Raw genomic sequence first — 17,928 nt, 5'->3', positions numbered from 1 at the left:
CACTTTGACTCCCTGCATTGTGACAAAAACTGTCAGTCAGACAGTGAATTTTGGTTTACTAAATTAGCATAATGCGGTGACAATTATCATTTCAATTCTATCTGAAATCTGCTCACTGCAGACGTTACAATGCAGACCCAAGCAGCAGCTTAGCCTTGAAAGACCGTTCAATCAAATCAACAGATCTATTTTTGTCTCTGTGTGTGCGTTATAGATACGGTTCCAACTCTTTACGGGAGCGTTTATTTCCATATTTTACTTTCAATTTAATCTGACAAAAAGTGTGGGGGATAAAATCGTGTTCCAGCAAAACTGTGTACGTTATAACACCCACATCCCCCACGCTTGCTACGCGCCTGTGTGTGTGCGTGTCTGCACGCAGGTGTCTCCCTCTCCCTCCCGTGTCATAGGCCTATGTAATGTGTCCAGAAAACCCACAACACGCAACAGTGATAGAGCAATCATAGTAGGCTATCATGATACGATTGCCATCTGGCGGTAGTGGTTTGTGGGACTATTGGGGTCAAGTAGGAAGCCCAGCAAGTTCCAAAAGTAGAAAAAAAGTTTTGCGAGATCTCGCAAAAGTTTTGCGGGATCTCGCAAAACTTTTTGCGAGATCCCGCAATGAGATCCCGCAAAAGCGCATCGTTTTTTTTTTTTTTTTCTTCTTCATGTTTTTTTTCCCCATTACTTTTTTTTTTTTTTTTTTTCCCATGTCACCCGGAGGGCTCCGTAGGATGTTGCCAAATGTGCCAAGCTTACAGATTTTTTTAAAGCAACACCAAAGAGTTTTTTGTACCCTAAAATAATGTTTCCAAAATCGTTTCAATGGTTCATCAACTAACAGGGTGAACGGCACTTCTGCAGTTTCTTTGCGACCTTCTATCGGCTATAACCGCACTATGCAAGTTTGCCAGATCGGGTAGTGGACCTGTAGTTCGATGGAATGAGACATAAGAAACCACAAATTTGACTTGCATCCGATGCACAGTACATATACTTTCATCATGCAACATATTCTACCTTATCTGTGGACATCGTTATTTCCAAAGCCGGTGCTTGATAAACAAATAGTTTGCATGCGACAGAGGAAAAGTGCTTTGGTGGTGCTTTAAGACAGACACTGGCAACTGGTAAGAGAGATAGCAATGATTAGCAATGTAATTATTGGGTAATATTGGACGTTAACGTTGTCAACCTATTCGCAAGCAACTTATTAAATTATAATATTAGCCTTTTTGTATCATCCAACATTGCGATTCATAGACTTTGTGAATATTATGCAAATATTGATAACAAAACCCAAGCTTGATCTGTGTGGCTATGCAGTAAAAATTCTGGCCTCTGAGCAGTAGATTAGCCAGTCCCTGATGATGATGATGAGCCCGAAACTATGCGTCATTTTCGTAAGGCATTATGTAGGAAAAAGTGTCGTTATGGATTTGACGGTTTCATGTTATGGATGTGACATGTCTGAACCAGTCCTCCACAAACTACATAAAACACAGACACACACACACACAGGCAAGCACACACATATGCACAAACACCCACCCACACGAATGCACACACATAAACACACACACACAGGCACGCATATGCATGTACGTAAGGAGCTGTGCTCTTAAAGGGATACCAGGCAAGCCTGATGCTTTTTCTCTACAAAACTCCCCCTAGCATCTGTACGTGTCGATACGTGCATGAGCCCTCGCTCGGTCTGAAGCTCTTTTCCTTTTCTTTGCATGTTCCGTCAAGGGTTTTCGCTGCTTATTCGCCGGCTCTGCCATTATACACACGTTTGCAACAATCGCTAGCGTTTCGTTAGCCTGCCTCTGTGCTGTGGATGCAGGATGTAAACTGATCCTGCTTCTCGCGATGTCTGAGACTTTGTGAGACTTTGTGAGACTGCAGGTCGGCGGGTGAACTTGCAAGTGGGATATTCTTCCTACAGGCAGTAGGGACGGGCGAGAGAGTCTTCATTTGCCCTGTAAACATACCGACTTACGAAGATGATTAATCGTTAATCGATGATTAAACGTTGCCTGGTGTCCCTTTAAAGGCAAGCTGAGCATACACATTGCTCTACCATTCCCTTGTCAATCTGGAATTTGTCAAATGATAACAATTTGTTGGAACCTTGAGTCCATTTATCCCCTTTTAATGGCCCTATCATGACAGTCTAAAACACATGGTCACTTGCGAAAAGCTTATTTAAATTTAGTGGGATGTCCAGTCCACATTGGGAGTGTTTTCGTTATTAAACGTCGGGCGAATGGCGCAACAAGACGTTCCTAGGTTTCTTAATCAGTCATGGGTGTGTTTTGGCACACATCTGTCATTCCCTTTAACAGATAGCGGTGCAACTTTAAACAGCGCATCAGTATTTTCATAGTCAGTGGCGCATTTGAAGGAATCTGCTTGCACGCCAGACCGTATGGAACAGTTATTCCACTAAACCATGCTTTACTAAAACCTAGCAGAGTATAGCCAAAGTCCTTTTAGGCAAGTCCCTCCACTCGGCGGCCATATACCAACGTTTTATGGGCACTCATCGGGCACAGTCTTTGGGTCGAACTGCGCGTGCGCAAGGATTCACGACACCAATCTTGCTCCAGCAGCGAGATCACAACACATAATTGGCACGATGTCTTCACAACACACCATATGATTGGCTCAATGTATTCACATCACACCACATGATTGGCTCAACGTATTCACTTGTCGACGTTTTGCCGAGGAAGGGGTGGGATATGTGTAGACAACGGCCATATTGGCGTGACAAACTAGCCCCATGCATTTCTATGGAGTATTTTTTGAGTGCTGTGTCTCCACATTAGAAAGTCTCTGGTATAGCCTACACGCATTTGTGCTCGCCTATTATTTGAACTGATTGGCAAAGTAAAACTAACGTCACCGTGGTGTCAGTCAACAACAAAACAGTTATACACAGTTAATTACTTTCACTATTGACTGACAAAAAAAGCAACACTTACCCCAATAATGTTCGAATGACGTTTATCCTGCAGAGGAGTTGCCTACATTTCATGACGTCTTTATCTGTTCAGCTCATATTTGCCTCTCCGTCATTACCAATTTGCAAATGATGGTAAATAACTACTCATTGTGAGATGTATTTCGTAATATCTTTATTCTAATTATGTTTCCCATGGTTATCGTGTAATTTGTAATGTTTTGCATGGATGTGCGCCGATGCGTGTTTGTGGATGAGAGAAGCATGGTGCGCTGTGCACCCGCCCATATCACTGTTGATAATGTGCCCTTAAAATAACATATAAACAACTCACCATGGACTTCTGACCAGGTTTCTCTTGGTCAGTGGCGTAATGCGTTTTAGGTAGTGTACGATAGCGATTTTTATACGCACCAGAACCCTTCCTTAGGTCGTTAATTGCCACACCCCTGGGCATGTTGCTCAAAAAAAGAGACGCGCAAAATACGAATAAACTTTGCACAGGGATAATAACCTGTTTCCCGCCATGCGCCAGGTTGGAAAATAGGGCCCTAAAAATATGTATAATATTGCCATGTGAAAAATGTTGTTTCTGTATGGTTGCACACCATATTTATGATGTGAAGAGTAATTATCCATCAAATTAAATCAGATCAGTTACAAACAATAAAATATAGACCTAAATGAACATTTTAATAACAATAGTTCTATTTGTGTGTGCACAACTTTTTTTCCATGCTAAGGATGACCCAGCTACTTTACATAGGCTACCTGATGTAGCTGTAGCCAAAATGTTACATTTACACTCATGTATTTACACTTGGCATGACGATAGAAACACAATTACACATCTACCTAACAAACCAATGAAGTTCCATGAGCGGAATTTTGGCCAAAGTCATCCTTCTTAGTTTAGTCCTGAAATCACATCCAACAATGAAGTAGTATGGGTAAAGCATACATTTCCAGAATCCTTGGAGTCCAGAGAGTATTTCAGTTTCTGTCTTTTGTATCTGTAATATTCTCTGATGCCACAGGGCATAAAGAAAGTGGCGGGAAATTTTGGAAAATGTAGTGTTTTTGATGGTTCAAAGAGCTCCAGTGACCTCTGTGTTTGTCAGAGGGCTTCACCAATGTGCTTAAATGAAAGCTTAGGATGTACTCTTCAAGGTGATACCAAACAACACTGACAAGTGTCTTAACCATGGCTTCAACCAGGATATGCACCAGGCGTCTAAAATGCGATTTATATTAGAGGGTGGTTTACTTCATTAGGTGATAACCACTAAAAAGCTACCAATCTCAGAGGTCTATCATATCAAAACATAAACTAGGGATGTGTAGGTATAAAAAAATCACAACTAGAATTTGCCCACCTAGATGGTACCGGTATCTGGTCTGGCCCATGGACTATTTAGGGGAAAACACCATTGCCCTAGGCCTACTTAGCATAACCCTTTTGTTGTGTTGACAATTATTTTCTCCCAAAAATATTGACTTCTGACTACCATGAGGCTCCATGACTTCATTTGAACATAAAACAAATTTTGATAATTTTCATAACAATTTGAGTGTTTTATTTAGCTTTAGAACACCCATGTGTTTTCCCGGTCAAAAATCACTGGCCACTTTTAAAAAGTAATTAGTTAGTTACTAGTTGCTACTACCAAAAAGTAACTAAATTACTTAGTTACAAATTGTAAAAGTAGGCTAACTAGTTACTTCAGAAAGTAACTATTTCTTACTTTCAAGTAAATTTTTAAATGCTCAAATGTGTCTCCACCCCACTTGAACGGAACTTAAAATACATGTGCATGTTCAATTATTTATGATAATGAGACACTTAATGCAATACAGAAACACTGTAGGCCTACACAAATCAAAACTATTTTAATGTTGCTGTGGGACAAAGTGAAACTAGCCTCCAATCAAATGCTATGTATGTAGATATTATGTTTATAGTGGATTGATACAAATAACACAATAGATGTTTTGTAACTTTTGATATGTACTGTATTGCCCCTCAAGTAGGCTATATGGGCGTCTATAGGCCTAGTTCAAAAACATCTTTCTACACGGTAAGGCTACCCCTCCTCTGACCCTCTCCCTCTGACCGGTATTTTGGCAACTGTCCTTAATGAGACCGACTCAACCGTAGATGGCAACATATTCTCCATACCTGGCTACCAGTTTGTTCTGAGACAAAACTTGGCGTGGGGCCTTTTGGTTACTGCCAAAAAATGCGGCAGATGGACTGTATGTGTGCTTCTGTACATTCAAACACACCCTCACACAAACTCACCCTTTTCCCAATAAAATCTTCCCCTTTCTGACTTGCATGAGCTCTAGTCATTGAGGCCTGCAGGCCATGAATAGTAAATAGAAGTTCAAAACTGGAATATACTGGAATCTAATAGAACACAAGTTGATACAAAGGTCTATCACAACATTAGATGATAATATATGTGTTACTTTGGATTTATAACAAGTAATAATGCAGTGGTCATTTTTGACCAGGAACCTAAAACTAGTGAACATGAGACAAACACAACAGGAGGGTTAACAGCAATAGATTTTATGACATGAAATAAAAACCCCACAAAAAGTGCCCCTTTCAGAGGAAGTGACTTAGGCCCTACGTCACTTCTATTGATTCAGTCATTGAATTGAATTGTAATAATTTTCTAAAGGAGGAAGAGTTGGTTCCTATCACACTAAAATATTTGTCAAAACATGTTGTTTTTTTATGTTTACAGGCCTGAGAAATAGCAGTCACAGACAAAAGGTCAAAGTCTGATAAATTGTGATTATTTTAACATCAAAAGAGAGCCCACTATATTAACCTAAAGCCTAAAGACATGACAAGATATAGGCTACACAATCTTTACTTTGCATTTATATCCCTTTAATTCAAGTTCACAGCACAAAGCTGCCATGCATTAGAAAAGCATAGTTTATGCTTTATTAAGAAAAAAAAGGATTTGGTGGCACCACTCTAGATGTTTCATTAAAGGTGCTCTAAGCAATGTTGGGTAACGTCACTTCTGTTGACATTCAAACAAAACAGAGCTAGCTCGCTTCTCTCCCTCCCCCTTCCTCCTGTGCAATTGAAACTCTCCTAAATGCGCATTTAGTCGGTGGTGGGTTGGAACAGTTTTGTTTTTATTGTCCAGGCTGGACCAGGTTGTTTTTGTTGCTGTTTTTGGAGCCTGGGCTGTCCACAGAGACCACATTTGTTTAGGTGAGGTGGTGGTGGTGAGGTGATGTTTGCTGTGACAAAACATTTTTTGGCTTAGAAACCATGTAATATCGCGCAGAGCTTTTTTACATTTCTTGTGCTATTTCACAAGGTAGAGAGATCTTACAGTTTCGCACACAAACTGCACATAACCATTATGTTCTACATATCCTTGTCTCTGACAAACTGTAAATAATGAATGTAGGCCTATGTCCATCTCACAATGTCCACATTACTGTAGAGTAGTGTAGAGTCCACTTATGTCCACATTACTGCAGCCGGAGTAATCTTCAACCAGTAACAGGAAATAACGTTCTACTATTTGCGCAGAATTCCTCTGCTGTTCAACCTGTACACGTCTGACTTCTGCTACAACACTGAGTCATGCCACATGCAGAAGTTTTCTGACGATACTGCAATTGTGGGGTGTATCAGGGACAAGCAAGAGGAGGAGTAGAGGAGTCTGGTGGAGGACTTTGTGCAATGGTGCAAACTCAACCACCTTCAACTCAACACTGCGAGAGCAGGTCTAAGCCCGCTCTGCTACCAGTCTCCATTGATGGGGTTAATGTGGAGGTGGTAAACGCCTACAAGTATCTGGGTTTACACCTGGACAATAAACTGGACTGGTCAACCAATACTGAAGCACTCTACAAGAAAGGGCAGAGCAGGCTGTACTTCATGAGGAGGCTGTGGTCCTTCAATGTCTGCAGTAAGCTCCTCAGGATGTTTTACCAGTCTGTTGTTGCCAGCGTCCTCTTCTATGCTGTGGTATGCTGGGGAGGAAGCACAAAGAAGAAGGATGCTGGGCGACTAGACAGGCTAGTAAGGAAAGCTGGCTCTGTTGTGGGAGCAGAACTTGAGTGCATCACTTCAATATCAGATAAAAGGACCCTGAACAAACTGAATGACCCTGACAAACGAATGAACAGGTATGATAAGGGATCAAATTCCAAAAATAATTCCTTGGAAATGCATGGATTCCGGTTCCTTCCAGTAGCAGCAACTGGAATCCATGCATTTGCACTGAATTCTTTTTGGAATCTGGTCCCTTATCATACCTGTTCATTCGTACTCGTCGCTCGTGACTAAATTCAAGATGGAGGCAAACGGTAAACTTCATGAAGGGACTGTCTGTATAAATCGTCTTGCAAATAAACTACCACTGCTTTTTTAAAGTTCTCAATGTCTCGTTTAAAATGGCAAGGCCCTCGGAAGTCTACCAATGAAGTATGGAGCTACTTTGTGCCTCGTATATAGTGTAAAACTGATTTTTTTGCATGGCTAGGCCGATGCCCGAGGCACCCCCATCGAAAAACTGTTGGTAGCATCGGCTAACTAGCGCCAGATTTCTGAGTGCAGGGGACAAGCCAAGATAAGCTATGAGACACACTCGGTATCATGTTTCAACACACTTAAGGTCAATATCACACCGGAATTCTCCTTTAATTTTAACACGCCTTACTGAAATTTGTACAGAGTAAAATATTACCCAATTGTGGAATGCCTTACATTACTGTGTTACAGCAAAAAGCAATACATTACAGTAACTAGTGTCTGACAGTGGTGGAGTCACGCAGACCGTGCAGGAGCAACAGCTCACTGGCTGGGGATGCACTTCGACAGTGTGTAGTCAAGGGTGTATTACTAGAGGCATCCAGACTGTTCCGAGCGTGCGGAAACGGTTGTGAATACTGGTCTAGAGGTAAGAGCCTCAACCAGAATGTTGAGCAGAGGCATCTTTTCCCTATCAGAGAGGTCTGGGCTAATGGAGAGCCCCTTGACAGCGTGGAGCACAAAGTCCAGCATCTTGCGTAGCTTGGTGAGGGTTTGGCTGACACCCAGGCTTCCGACTGGCAAAGTAGCTCGCCATAGTACACCTGTAGGAGGGTGACTGCGTTGAGGGCTCAGCAGACCTGCCTTACACAGACACATCTTGTCTGCCAAAGAGGTGGTTGTCCTGCAGGTCTTCATCCGCAGGGCAGGCTTGCCCATGATTGACAGAGCTTGTGGGGCAAGGTAGGAAGCTACTGCCTCCTTCAGGTGGTGATCCTGATTGCTTTGGCCCCAGTGATGCCCGAGGTTCCAATCCAGTGCATGGGCAAGGGGGAGGAAGGAGGAGGAAGCTCCGAGCTACAAGCAGCGATCCCAGCTACAGGGCCAGAGCGCCTCTGTGGGGACTGCTGCGAGTCCGAGGGGGGGAATGCTCAGATGAGAACGTAGTACAGTGTTCAAGGTTCCGTTACAGCGCAGTGTTTGCAGTGATCAGGTGAGCAGAGAGGCAGGCTACACTCGGGTCGTGCTCATCCACATCCTTGCTTTTCATTAGTCTTGAAAAAGACTTGTGGTGGGTCTTGATAGCCACTGATGGGTTGGTAACCAGTGAGGCCCAGACAGGGGATTGTCGGATCCAACTGTGGTGGGCTGTAGCTCGTTCAGCGTGTTGAAGACTTCTTTAGCACTGGTTCGAGGATCTTTGAATCACTGAAGAAAGAAGAAAGGAATCTTTGTCATGATGTGCATCTTTAAAACAAAGTCCTTTTAGGCAAGTCCCTCCACTCGGCGGCCATATAGCAACGCTTTTTTGGCACTCATCGGGCATCCTATTCAGCAGAAATGCGCGTGTGCAAGGCTTTACGACACCAATCTTGCTTCAGCGGTGAGTTCACAACACATGATTGGCAAGATGTCTTCACAACACACCATATGATTGGCTCAATGTATTCACATCACACCACATGATTGGCTCAATGTATTTACATGTCAACTTTTTGCCGAGGAAGGAGTGGGATATGTGTAGACAACAGCCATATTGGTGTTACAAACTAACCCCATGCATTTCCATGAATGATTTTTTTGAGTGCTGTGTCTCCTCATTAGAAAGTCTCTGCTTAAAATCATTAAAAAGGGTTGTTGGAGATTGGTTCAGAACTCGACTGAAAGAGAACAATTAACTGAGGTCTGAATAGTATGCTCATTGCATTTTGTTTAATGAGAAGGCAAAGTTAAAGGAGAATTTTTACATCTGGTTTTGTAGGTGACCTGATTACTGTCAGTAATACCGATTGTTTTTGGGGGGGGGTTTCCATACCGACAGTACTCTGTGACCTCAAGAAACGGAGATCTATGTGAAAAATCACCGGATTTCTCCATTAGCAGCTCTTGGCTGTCTATATCCACCTTACTGCTTTATCTCTCTATCTGTGTCTGGCAGTGAAATTTACTGCACTGGAGAACTGTTGAGACGAGTGCAGACTGCTAAACTCTTTAATGATGATAAGCACTTTGTGGACATGAAGTTGCTGGCATCCCCAGGTATGTTATTTTCCTTTTAGATTTGAGCCAAACTCCTGTATTCCTCCAGTGAATTTTCCTGTGGCTAATGTTGAGCTCCTTTACCCAGATGTAGTGCTTGAAGCTTTTCATAACTTGACATTTGGAGTTCAGAATCAGACAATCACATCTTCCATCCTGAAAGACTTCCTGACAAGGTTCTTTGATGCCCCAGGGAAGGAATTTGAGACTTGGACCCCAGCAGACTGGCATGAACAGTAAGATCATGATATCTTGTCTTTGTTATTGCACAGACACACTATTGCACAGTATTTAGCCAAATCTAGAGAGACATAAGGACTGTGTACAATACAAGTGTGAAACTTGATATTAACAAGAAAACAGTCATCATAGCATGTATTTTGTCTTGCAGACCTCAGTTCCTCTCAAAGATTAAAGACCCAAAGTTGTATAACTGGGCGGTTGACCTTCATCGCCTGTGGAAGTCCCTCGGCCGAAAGGTAGAACCTTGTTCAATTCCTTGGCCATTATTATGTTGTGATCAAAAGGTCAAAACAAAAACAAATTAACAAATAATTAAAACATATATATATATATATAATAACATAATAAATATAATTAAATAATAAAAATGAAATATTTAGCTGAATTAATTTAGTTAACTAAAAGCTAGAGAAAAAAGGTGAGTCTTTAAATCAGTGGCGGAGCTAGGGGGTGGCTTAGGGGGCTTAAGCCCCGAATCTTTTTTCAAAAGCCCCGAATCTTTTTTTAGTGTTTTAAATTCCCGGCAACTCTTATTTCCAATATAACTTCCCCTCGGTTTCTCTATAAATGTCACAAAATGCTCTATTACTGAGGAAATATATCCCTTATTTTCAAAGCCCAATATTGAAAAATAATTTGACTAGTAGCTACACGATCTATGCCAGGTCTCTGGGCTATCCGCTATGGTGATTTCAATGGTTAGATTGATTTGTTTAGATCCAGTGAAAATGCTGCCTTGACAACGATACGTCATGGCTTCGGTGTTCCAAAAAGCCTGTCAGAAGTCTGTCACTTTTACAGTCTGTGATAAAACACTTTTTGTACATGTTGTTGAAACGTTATGGATATTAGAAAGTTTTTAAAATACCACCCAGCTCCGTTCAAGCAACAGCATCGCCCAGTGAACTGACGGATGGTGTTGTTTCAGGTTGGTGATTTCACGTTAAGAGCTTTCAGTCAGTTAGGCAGGCTAACGTTAGGCTAACGAACCCCATTAACAGTTATCTGCCCATGTCAACTTGTCAGTGTCATATGTTGCACAAAATAATGTTAACTGTTAGCCTACCTTAAAACCTTGTTGATATCCTATCCACCACCACAGATTTTATAATCCAAGAGTCCACATAAATATAAAAGTCATGTTATGTTGTTTTGGCTGCCTATTATTAACTAAAAAAAAAAAAACATTACAATGATATATTGAGAGGAAAGGGCCCTTTCCATAAGTCTGTTAATCAAGCACCATGCAGTCTGCATTCATAATCTAGGTGCTTGATTTTATGCACCTGTGTAAAGGGACCTGATGAAACCTATGAATAATCTTGCTAAATTACAAAATTAATATAATTTAGAAACGCCTATGTCAAGATGATAATGCATTCCTTCTAAAATACCCTTGTATCATGATGACTGGCCATACTGTAATTATATCATAATATTATGTATATTATAGTATAAGATATTCTATATATTTGTCACACAGATGAGATCAGGGAAGAGGAAGAAGGAGAATAGCAATAATAAACAATAATGTCATATCAAACAATAGCCTAATGAAAATAAACAAATACTATAATATACAAACCATAAGAAACGCTTAATTAACTAAGTACATGCTAAACAGATATGAACAGATATTGCCTCTTGAAAGACCCAAAACTATAATTTTACACAGTGTGCCAGTCAGATACCTTGAATCTGTTGAATGTTAGTTTCACATTTTTTAAGTATCGATGTGTCCATTAGTTTACACAAAATTCACTAGAAGTCATTATTTAAATTAAGGGGTTATTTAAAAAAAAAAAGCCCTGAATGTTTACAATGTCTGGCTCCGCCCCTGCTTTAAATTGAATTTAAAATGATCTATGGGGGGACAGGATCTGCAGTGGGAGACTATTCCAAAGCTTGGAGGCAGCAAAAGAAAAGGCACAGTCTCTTTTAGATTTGTGGCGTGAATTGGGTAGAGAGAGGAACATTGTGAAAAGTGACCTGATGCAGAGTAGTTGAGATCAGATCGGAAATGTACTACGGAGGTGCAAAACAATTTAGGGCTTTAAAAACAAATTGTACAGTTTGACTTATGTTGACTTTTCTTTCTACCAGTTAAAATCTTAGCTGCTGCCCAATTGTGAGCGTGAGAGGGTTGAATTGGGTCAGTCCTAGATACAGTGTGTTGCAGTAATCCAGCTAGGAAGTAATAAAAGCATGGATCACTGTCTTTAGGGGTTGAAAATGACTTGACAATATTTCTGAGATGATAAAAGCTGCCTCTCACCACATTACTCACTTGTTTGTTAAAATTCAAAGAGCTGTCTATAAAAACACCAAGGCTTTGAGTTTGGCAGCGATATATCACCGGTGAATATGGTAGAGCATGCACAGTAGCCTATTGCGCGAGAGAATTGCCAGCGGGAAGGTGTGATCAAACGCAATAAGTGGGTTGAGCCTGGTTGGATTCAATTAATGGTTTGGTTAAGCTGACCAATAACAGTGTTGAGCAATACCTTTAAATGGAATGCATCAGATGAGATTGCAGTAGCCTTTGAAATCTCAATATTGCACATCTGAATAGTTTTTCAAAGAATAATATGTAGGCCTAGCATTTTCTTCTGCTCTTCCAAACGCTTTTCAGACCTGTTTTAAATACCGTATAACATTTAAGTTTAATTTTGTTGCTAGTTACAAACCTTTTTAAAGTCTAGGGGCTGTATTTTGCACACTGGCACATGGCGTAAAACTCGTCCCCCCCCCCCCCCCCCCCCCCCCCGCGCAAAGCTTATTTTGCACGTTTATTTTTTAAACAATGCGCCCAGGGGTGTGGCAATTAACAACTTAGGGAGTGGCTATTGTAAACCTGGTCAGAAGTCTATGGCAACTTGTTTATATGTTATTTTAAGAGCGCATTGTCAACAGTCATATTGGCAGGTGCACCTATCATCCATGAACGCACACCAGCGCACGTCCAAGCAAAACATTACAAATTGCATGATTACAAAATAATAAAAAACATAATTAGAATAAAGATATTACGAAATACTGTACATCTCATGATGAGTAGTTATTCACCATCATTTGCAAATTGTTAATGACTGTTAAAAGTGATTAGGGGAGAGGCGAGAGACACGTATGGAGCACAGCTGAAGACGCACTGTCACGAGATCTAAGCAACTCCTCGGCAGGATAAATGCAGTTTTATTCAGTCATTTGAGCAATATTTCCAGCCTATGTTTTCGATGGTAACCCATTGTCAGTCAATAGAAAGTAACTTACTGCATATAACTGTCTTGTCACCATGGTGAAGTTAGTTTCACTTTGCCAATGAGTTCAAATAATAGAAGATTGCAAATGCAGTATGGTTTAGTGGAATGACTATTCCATACGGTTTCGCAAGCAGCCTCCTTCAAATGCGCCATTGAATGTCAAAATACCGCATTTATTTGACATCGCGCTTTGCGCCGTTAAAGGGAATGACAGATGTCATTCTCATTGGTTTAAATTATGTTACGCCCCAAACACACCCATTGCTGATTAAAAAAAACCTAGGAACACCTTGTTGCGCCATGCGCTCGACGAAAACCCTCCCAATGTGGACTGGACATCCTACTAATTTTGAATAAGCTTTTGACGAGTGACTATGCGCTTTTGACTGTCATGATAGGGCCTTAACTCTCAATTACAATTGAGAAGGTCTGCGTGCTTAACTAAACCATAAACGGAACAGAGTGGACTAAGATCAAATAGTTTGATGACAAATTACACACCTACAGTATACCCGTTTTTTGGCAAGCGATGGCTCCATACAGTACATATTTGGAATTTGCAGAGGGTGGAAATATGTAAGTTATTGCCAGCCAGCATTTAATGTCCTCCACACAGCTGACCAATTTATTAATAGAGCAGTACAACATCATTGTAATACAACTTCTAACCTTATGTGAAGTACAAATGATGTATTTCTTTAAATAGTCCTTATGTCCTTATACAACCCCAAAACAGCAAAAGTTGGGACGTTGTGTAAAATTTGATACCAGCAACATGTTTCAAAAAAAGTTGGGACAGGGGTAACAAAATGCTGGAAAAGTTGTGTAAAACAAAAGGAAGAATGTTTCACAACTAATTAGGGTAACTTGCAACACGATTGAGTATGAAAAAGAGCATCCCAGAGAGGCAGGGTCTCTTAGAAGTAGGGGTATTCATCACTCTGTGTAAACCTGTGTGCACAAATGAAGAAACAATGTCATTTTAATGCTTTTTAACATGAATTTGTGACATATTTAGGGAGTTCATCTACAGGACATAATATTATTAAAACATTCAGAGAATCCAGAGACATTTTTGCAAACAAGGTAAATATCTTTCGACACTGATCACTTCTTATTCACAGCCATTTATATTTTTAGGTAGGCCTAATCCATGAGTTGTGATAAAATTTATTTGATTAAATGGCAAATTAATTCAGTGTTTTAAACAGGGTAATCAAATGGCAAAACTGACATTTCCAGTACTACAGGGTGCCTCTCAAATATTTCCTTACTTAACCCTTAGAACCCGATTGACGCAAAGTGTGTAAAAAAAAACACCCTTTCTTCTTTGTTACATTGCTCCGCAACTGTTCATCGCAGAGAGATGAAACCTTTATTGCGTGTCAGAGCAGAAGTGGGGCTTTCTAACGAGACCACACACTTGTCTGTACGTTAAATTATGAAAATAAAAAAATCATGAAATTAAATCAAATTGCATAATTTTTACAGTCTATACTTCTCTGCATATACCTGCACACCCATTACTCTCATTTGAATTACTCGCGAACCCGTGAACGCATAAATATGGCAACATATCAGATGAAAGAGGAGACACAGGGCTATCAATTGGTACCAAGTATGTCGATCTTTCTGGCTTATGAAAACAGACAAAGTGACTGCAAAATAATAACTTCATATAGCTCGACTTACTGTACCTCACGTTTTTGTCTGTTTTTGTGGCAAAGCATGTTTATAATCCAACGCTATTGTGTGTTTCTCTATGGCAAAGAATGTTCATAATCCGGTTTTGAGATCCTAGCAAATTCCTGCATGGCATCCAATTCAAGGCTCACATTGCATCCCAATTTGTGACAAAGAAACACCTTTTTTGCCTTTACTTTGTTAATGGCAATGCAGTAAAAAGTTGTAAAAAGTTATGAGTGCAGACACCATAGGCACACACAGGCTAACACGTAAACTCGGGTCAAGTCAGGTCAGATCAGTTCGTGTCACAGATATGGAGCGCAGAAAGGTCATTTTTAATCGCTAAATTAAAAAATGGCATTTATTTATGACCGCCGCTAGCGAAGCTGTCATATAGGGATTGACCGCTTGAAGTTTTTTTTTTCTTTTTTTTTTTCCCGTCATCTACTTCCTGAAATTTTGGTCAACGATACCCGGGGCACCGAAACACCGGGGCACATGAAATTTGGTGGGTATGTAGCCCCACTAGACTTTTACGGAAAAATTTTGTTTGGTCCCCGGGGGCCACTCCCCCTCCGCGCTGGGCCACCCGAAACCCAAAAAATGCAGTTTTTCCTAAATAACTACCTGAACCGTGGCACCGAAGATGACGAAATTTTTATGGTATGTTGGTCTCAAGGGCCCACATCAACCTAGCCCATAATCACTCATTTGTGATTTGCACCCCCCCGGTAAAAAATTAAAATGCAATATCATTCTGCTTTAATCGCCCCTCTCTTCAGTAAAGACGTTCAGAACTGCACCAAATTTTATGTGTATGATTAACCTGACATTCTCTGGGGGTATGCCAAGTTTCGTAGAATTTCATCCATGGGAGGGGGGGGGGTCTAAAAAATTAAGTTATGTGTATATTTAGTGACTGTACACTCATTGGCCTGTAGATGGTGGTGCACACATATACACACGCACACACACACACACAGACACGTATACCATCAGTATCGGCAATTAGAACGGCCGATACATAATTACCAATTCAGTAGGATTAAAGGAAAACCAAATATTCATCATAATAATAATTTGGCTGCATTTCCAGTATTGGCGTCACGTAGTCGTTTGTCCACTAGATGGCGCATCGTTGCAGTGAGACGTAATTTTGTTGGAAGTTAATCTAAAGTGGGTTGGAAAGACACTACGCTTCCTACAAGGACAAGACTGTAGGCTACAGTAGTTTACCGCAGAGAACGTCTAAGGGTAGGATGATTTCTGCATGACATGTAATTCCCATTTCCTCTTGAAGCCAAAATAAATCTGAGAATGTTTATCGGACATGCTTGTTTTTTACTGCAGGTAGGCTACAGTATTCCTATCAATAGCATCAATAGCAGAACGAAGGTAAAATAATGTTACCGTTAGCATGGTTGAGTGATGGAGGCCAATTTGATTATTGATGTATTTGTAGAAAACCATAAATGCGTTTATAGGCTACCAAGCAAATCGATAACAGCACTAATTGTATCTTTGAACTGTCATCTTTGCTTATGACCATAACCTAGGCTACTAACAGGAGCTAAGTGAGTTAGCCACAACACGTTCGCTACGTGATGTTTTTTTAATGGAAAATATATAGGCTACCTGAAAGATAACCTGTCTATGATGCATCCTAAACACCGCTGGGACATTTCTGCTCAAGGTCTCAAAAAGCATATGAGTCAACGTTCATTCCCTAACACCCTACTTCAATCCTCTATTTTCAAAGGTGATTCAATAAGGAAGAGCATGGCTCAAAGTAAAGTAGCAACTGAAACTACATACATTCGTCAAAGTGAATAATTTGTGTCAACTCGCCGCAATGTAGATTTATTAACGCACCCGTGATGATCTACATCTCCATTTAAACCAGATGTTTTAGAGCGCACGTTGAGATGTATTCAGGGCAGGGCTGTACCTACACATATTTGTTGCACGTGCTACAAAAATCATTCTTTGCGATGGATGATTTAGTACCAACGTTACACCGGTCAGATACAGTTTTGCCTATGGCTATTCCGTGAGACTGAGGCGCTTTTTGTTTGTTCGAAGTGCGTGTTTAGGGTGTGAGAGGGGAGTCGATGTGATTCCAGCTTGGTAGTTAGTCTATGCGATTAAAAAACACGTGTGTGTGAAGTATCCAAACAATCAGGGTGCGATTTGTAGGGGGGGATGGTGAGGATTTCCCCCCCTCTGGTTTTCCTATCCCTACCTCTGCTAAATATTTTTTTATCGTCGGGGGGGACAACATTTATCCCCCTCTGCCCCTCATATTGATTAATGCTACTTCATATAAGTAAAGCGCTGCAACGTGAGAACAGTCTAGTAGGCTAGCCTACATAATAATCTGACATTATGTCAGAAACGCACTGTCACCGTCAGCACTGATGCTGCTGACACAGTGACTGCGTGATAACTTAATTTGGCCTTGATCGTGCAGGACATTTCAGAATGTCGAGTGTGTAATCCATCATAAATGGCTAGGTTCAATGGAAAAGTTAGCTGGACAAAGTAAAGAAAACGAGAAGGATTCAGTGAAGCATAATAATGTTTTAGAACCTTCAAAATTAGAAAACTGATGCAACTGAGATGGAGGACAACTGCACGTAGAGTAGAACGTACAAACTTATTCAAAATCAAAAATCATCCCCCCCTCTGGTTTTTACACAAATCGCACCCTGCAAACAATGATAACGCTTTCATTATGGCTGCTTTAGCCACAGACCTTGAGCTACTGTACAGTGGGTTGGGTTCCATTTAGAAGTGTCCACTTCATTCGCCCTTTCCGTGATTCGCCAAGAGGTGGCAGCTTGATACTGTAAGGTGTAAGCCATTGGTTCCAAAGGAGATTTTATTTGGGTCGCTAGCATAGCCTAGTGACAAGTGTTGTGTAATAGGCCTAGCATAGGGCCTACCTTATATAGCTTATAGTTTGTTAACAGTCACGGTTTTGTCATAACTCCCTCTATGCATTTTTGCATTTAGCTCTGAAACCTGGGGGCGAACACGTCGCAGGGGGGGGCGCCAGTGCGTGGATATCTCAATCGCAAAATTAAACAATATTTCTATCGGGCGCATACCATGGACTAGGCTGGGTGAAAGTCAAAAGATTGAGCTTAACCATGGACCTCATAGTTGCAAAATGCAAGGTAACATGAATCAGCATATTATTTGCACAAACAATA

At 40.8% G+C, this 17,928-nt stretch overlaps 1 protein-coding gene across 1 annotated transcript in view; it reads left to right on the top strand.

Moving 5' to 3' along the window:
• treh (trehalase (brush-border membrane glycoprotein)) overlaps nucleotides 1-17,928 on the top strand; it is a 47,145-nt gene that overhangs the window by 6,023 nt on the left and 23,194 nt on the right. Inside the window, exons 2-4 of the mRNA XM_076281933.1 lie at nucleotides 9,424-9,524; nucleotides 9,613-9,760; nucleotides 9,916-10,003. Coding sequence (XP_076138048.1) covers nucleotides 9,424-9,524; nucleotides 9,613-9,760; nucleotides 9,916-10,003 — 337 coding nt within the window. The remainder of the gene's footprint in view (nucleotides 1-9,423; nucleotides 9,525-9,612; nucleotides 9,761-9,915; nucleotides 10,004-17,928) is intronic.

Source organism: Alosa pseudoharengus, unplaced genomic scaffold (assembly GCF_046254945.1).
Source record: "Alosa pseudoharengus isolate Yale_2024_CS ecotype anadromous, Long Island Sound unplaced genomic scaffold, YU_APseudo_1.1 YU_APseudo_1.1_scf_13, whole genome shotgun sequence".
Taxonomy (NCBI): Eukaryota; Metazoa; Chordata; class Actinopteri; order Clupeiformes; family Clupeidae; genus Alosa; species Alosa pseudoharengus.
Note: the sequence above shows the minus strand (reverse complement) of the source record. Positions and strands in the feature narration are given on the sequence as shown.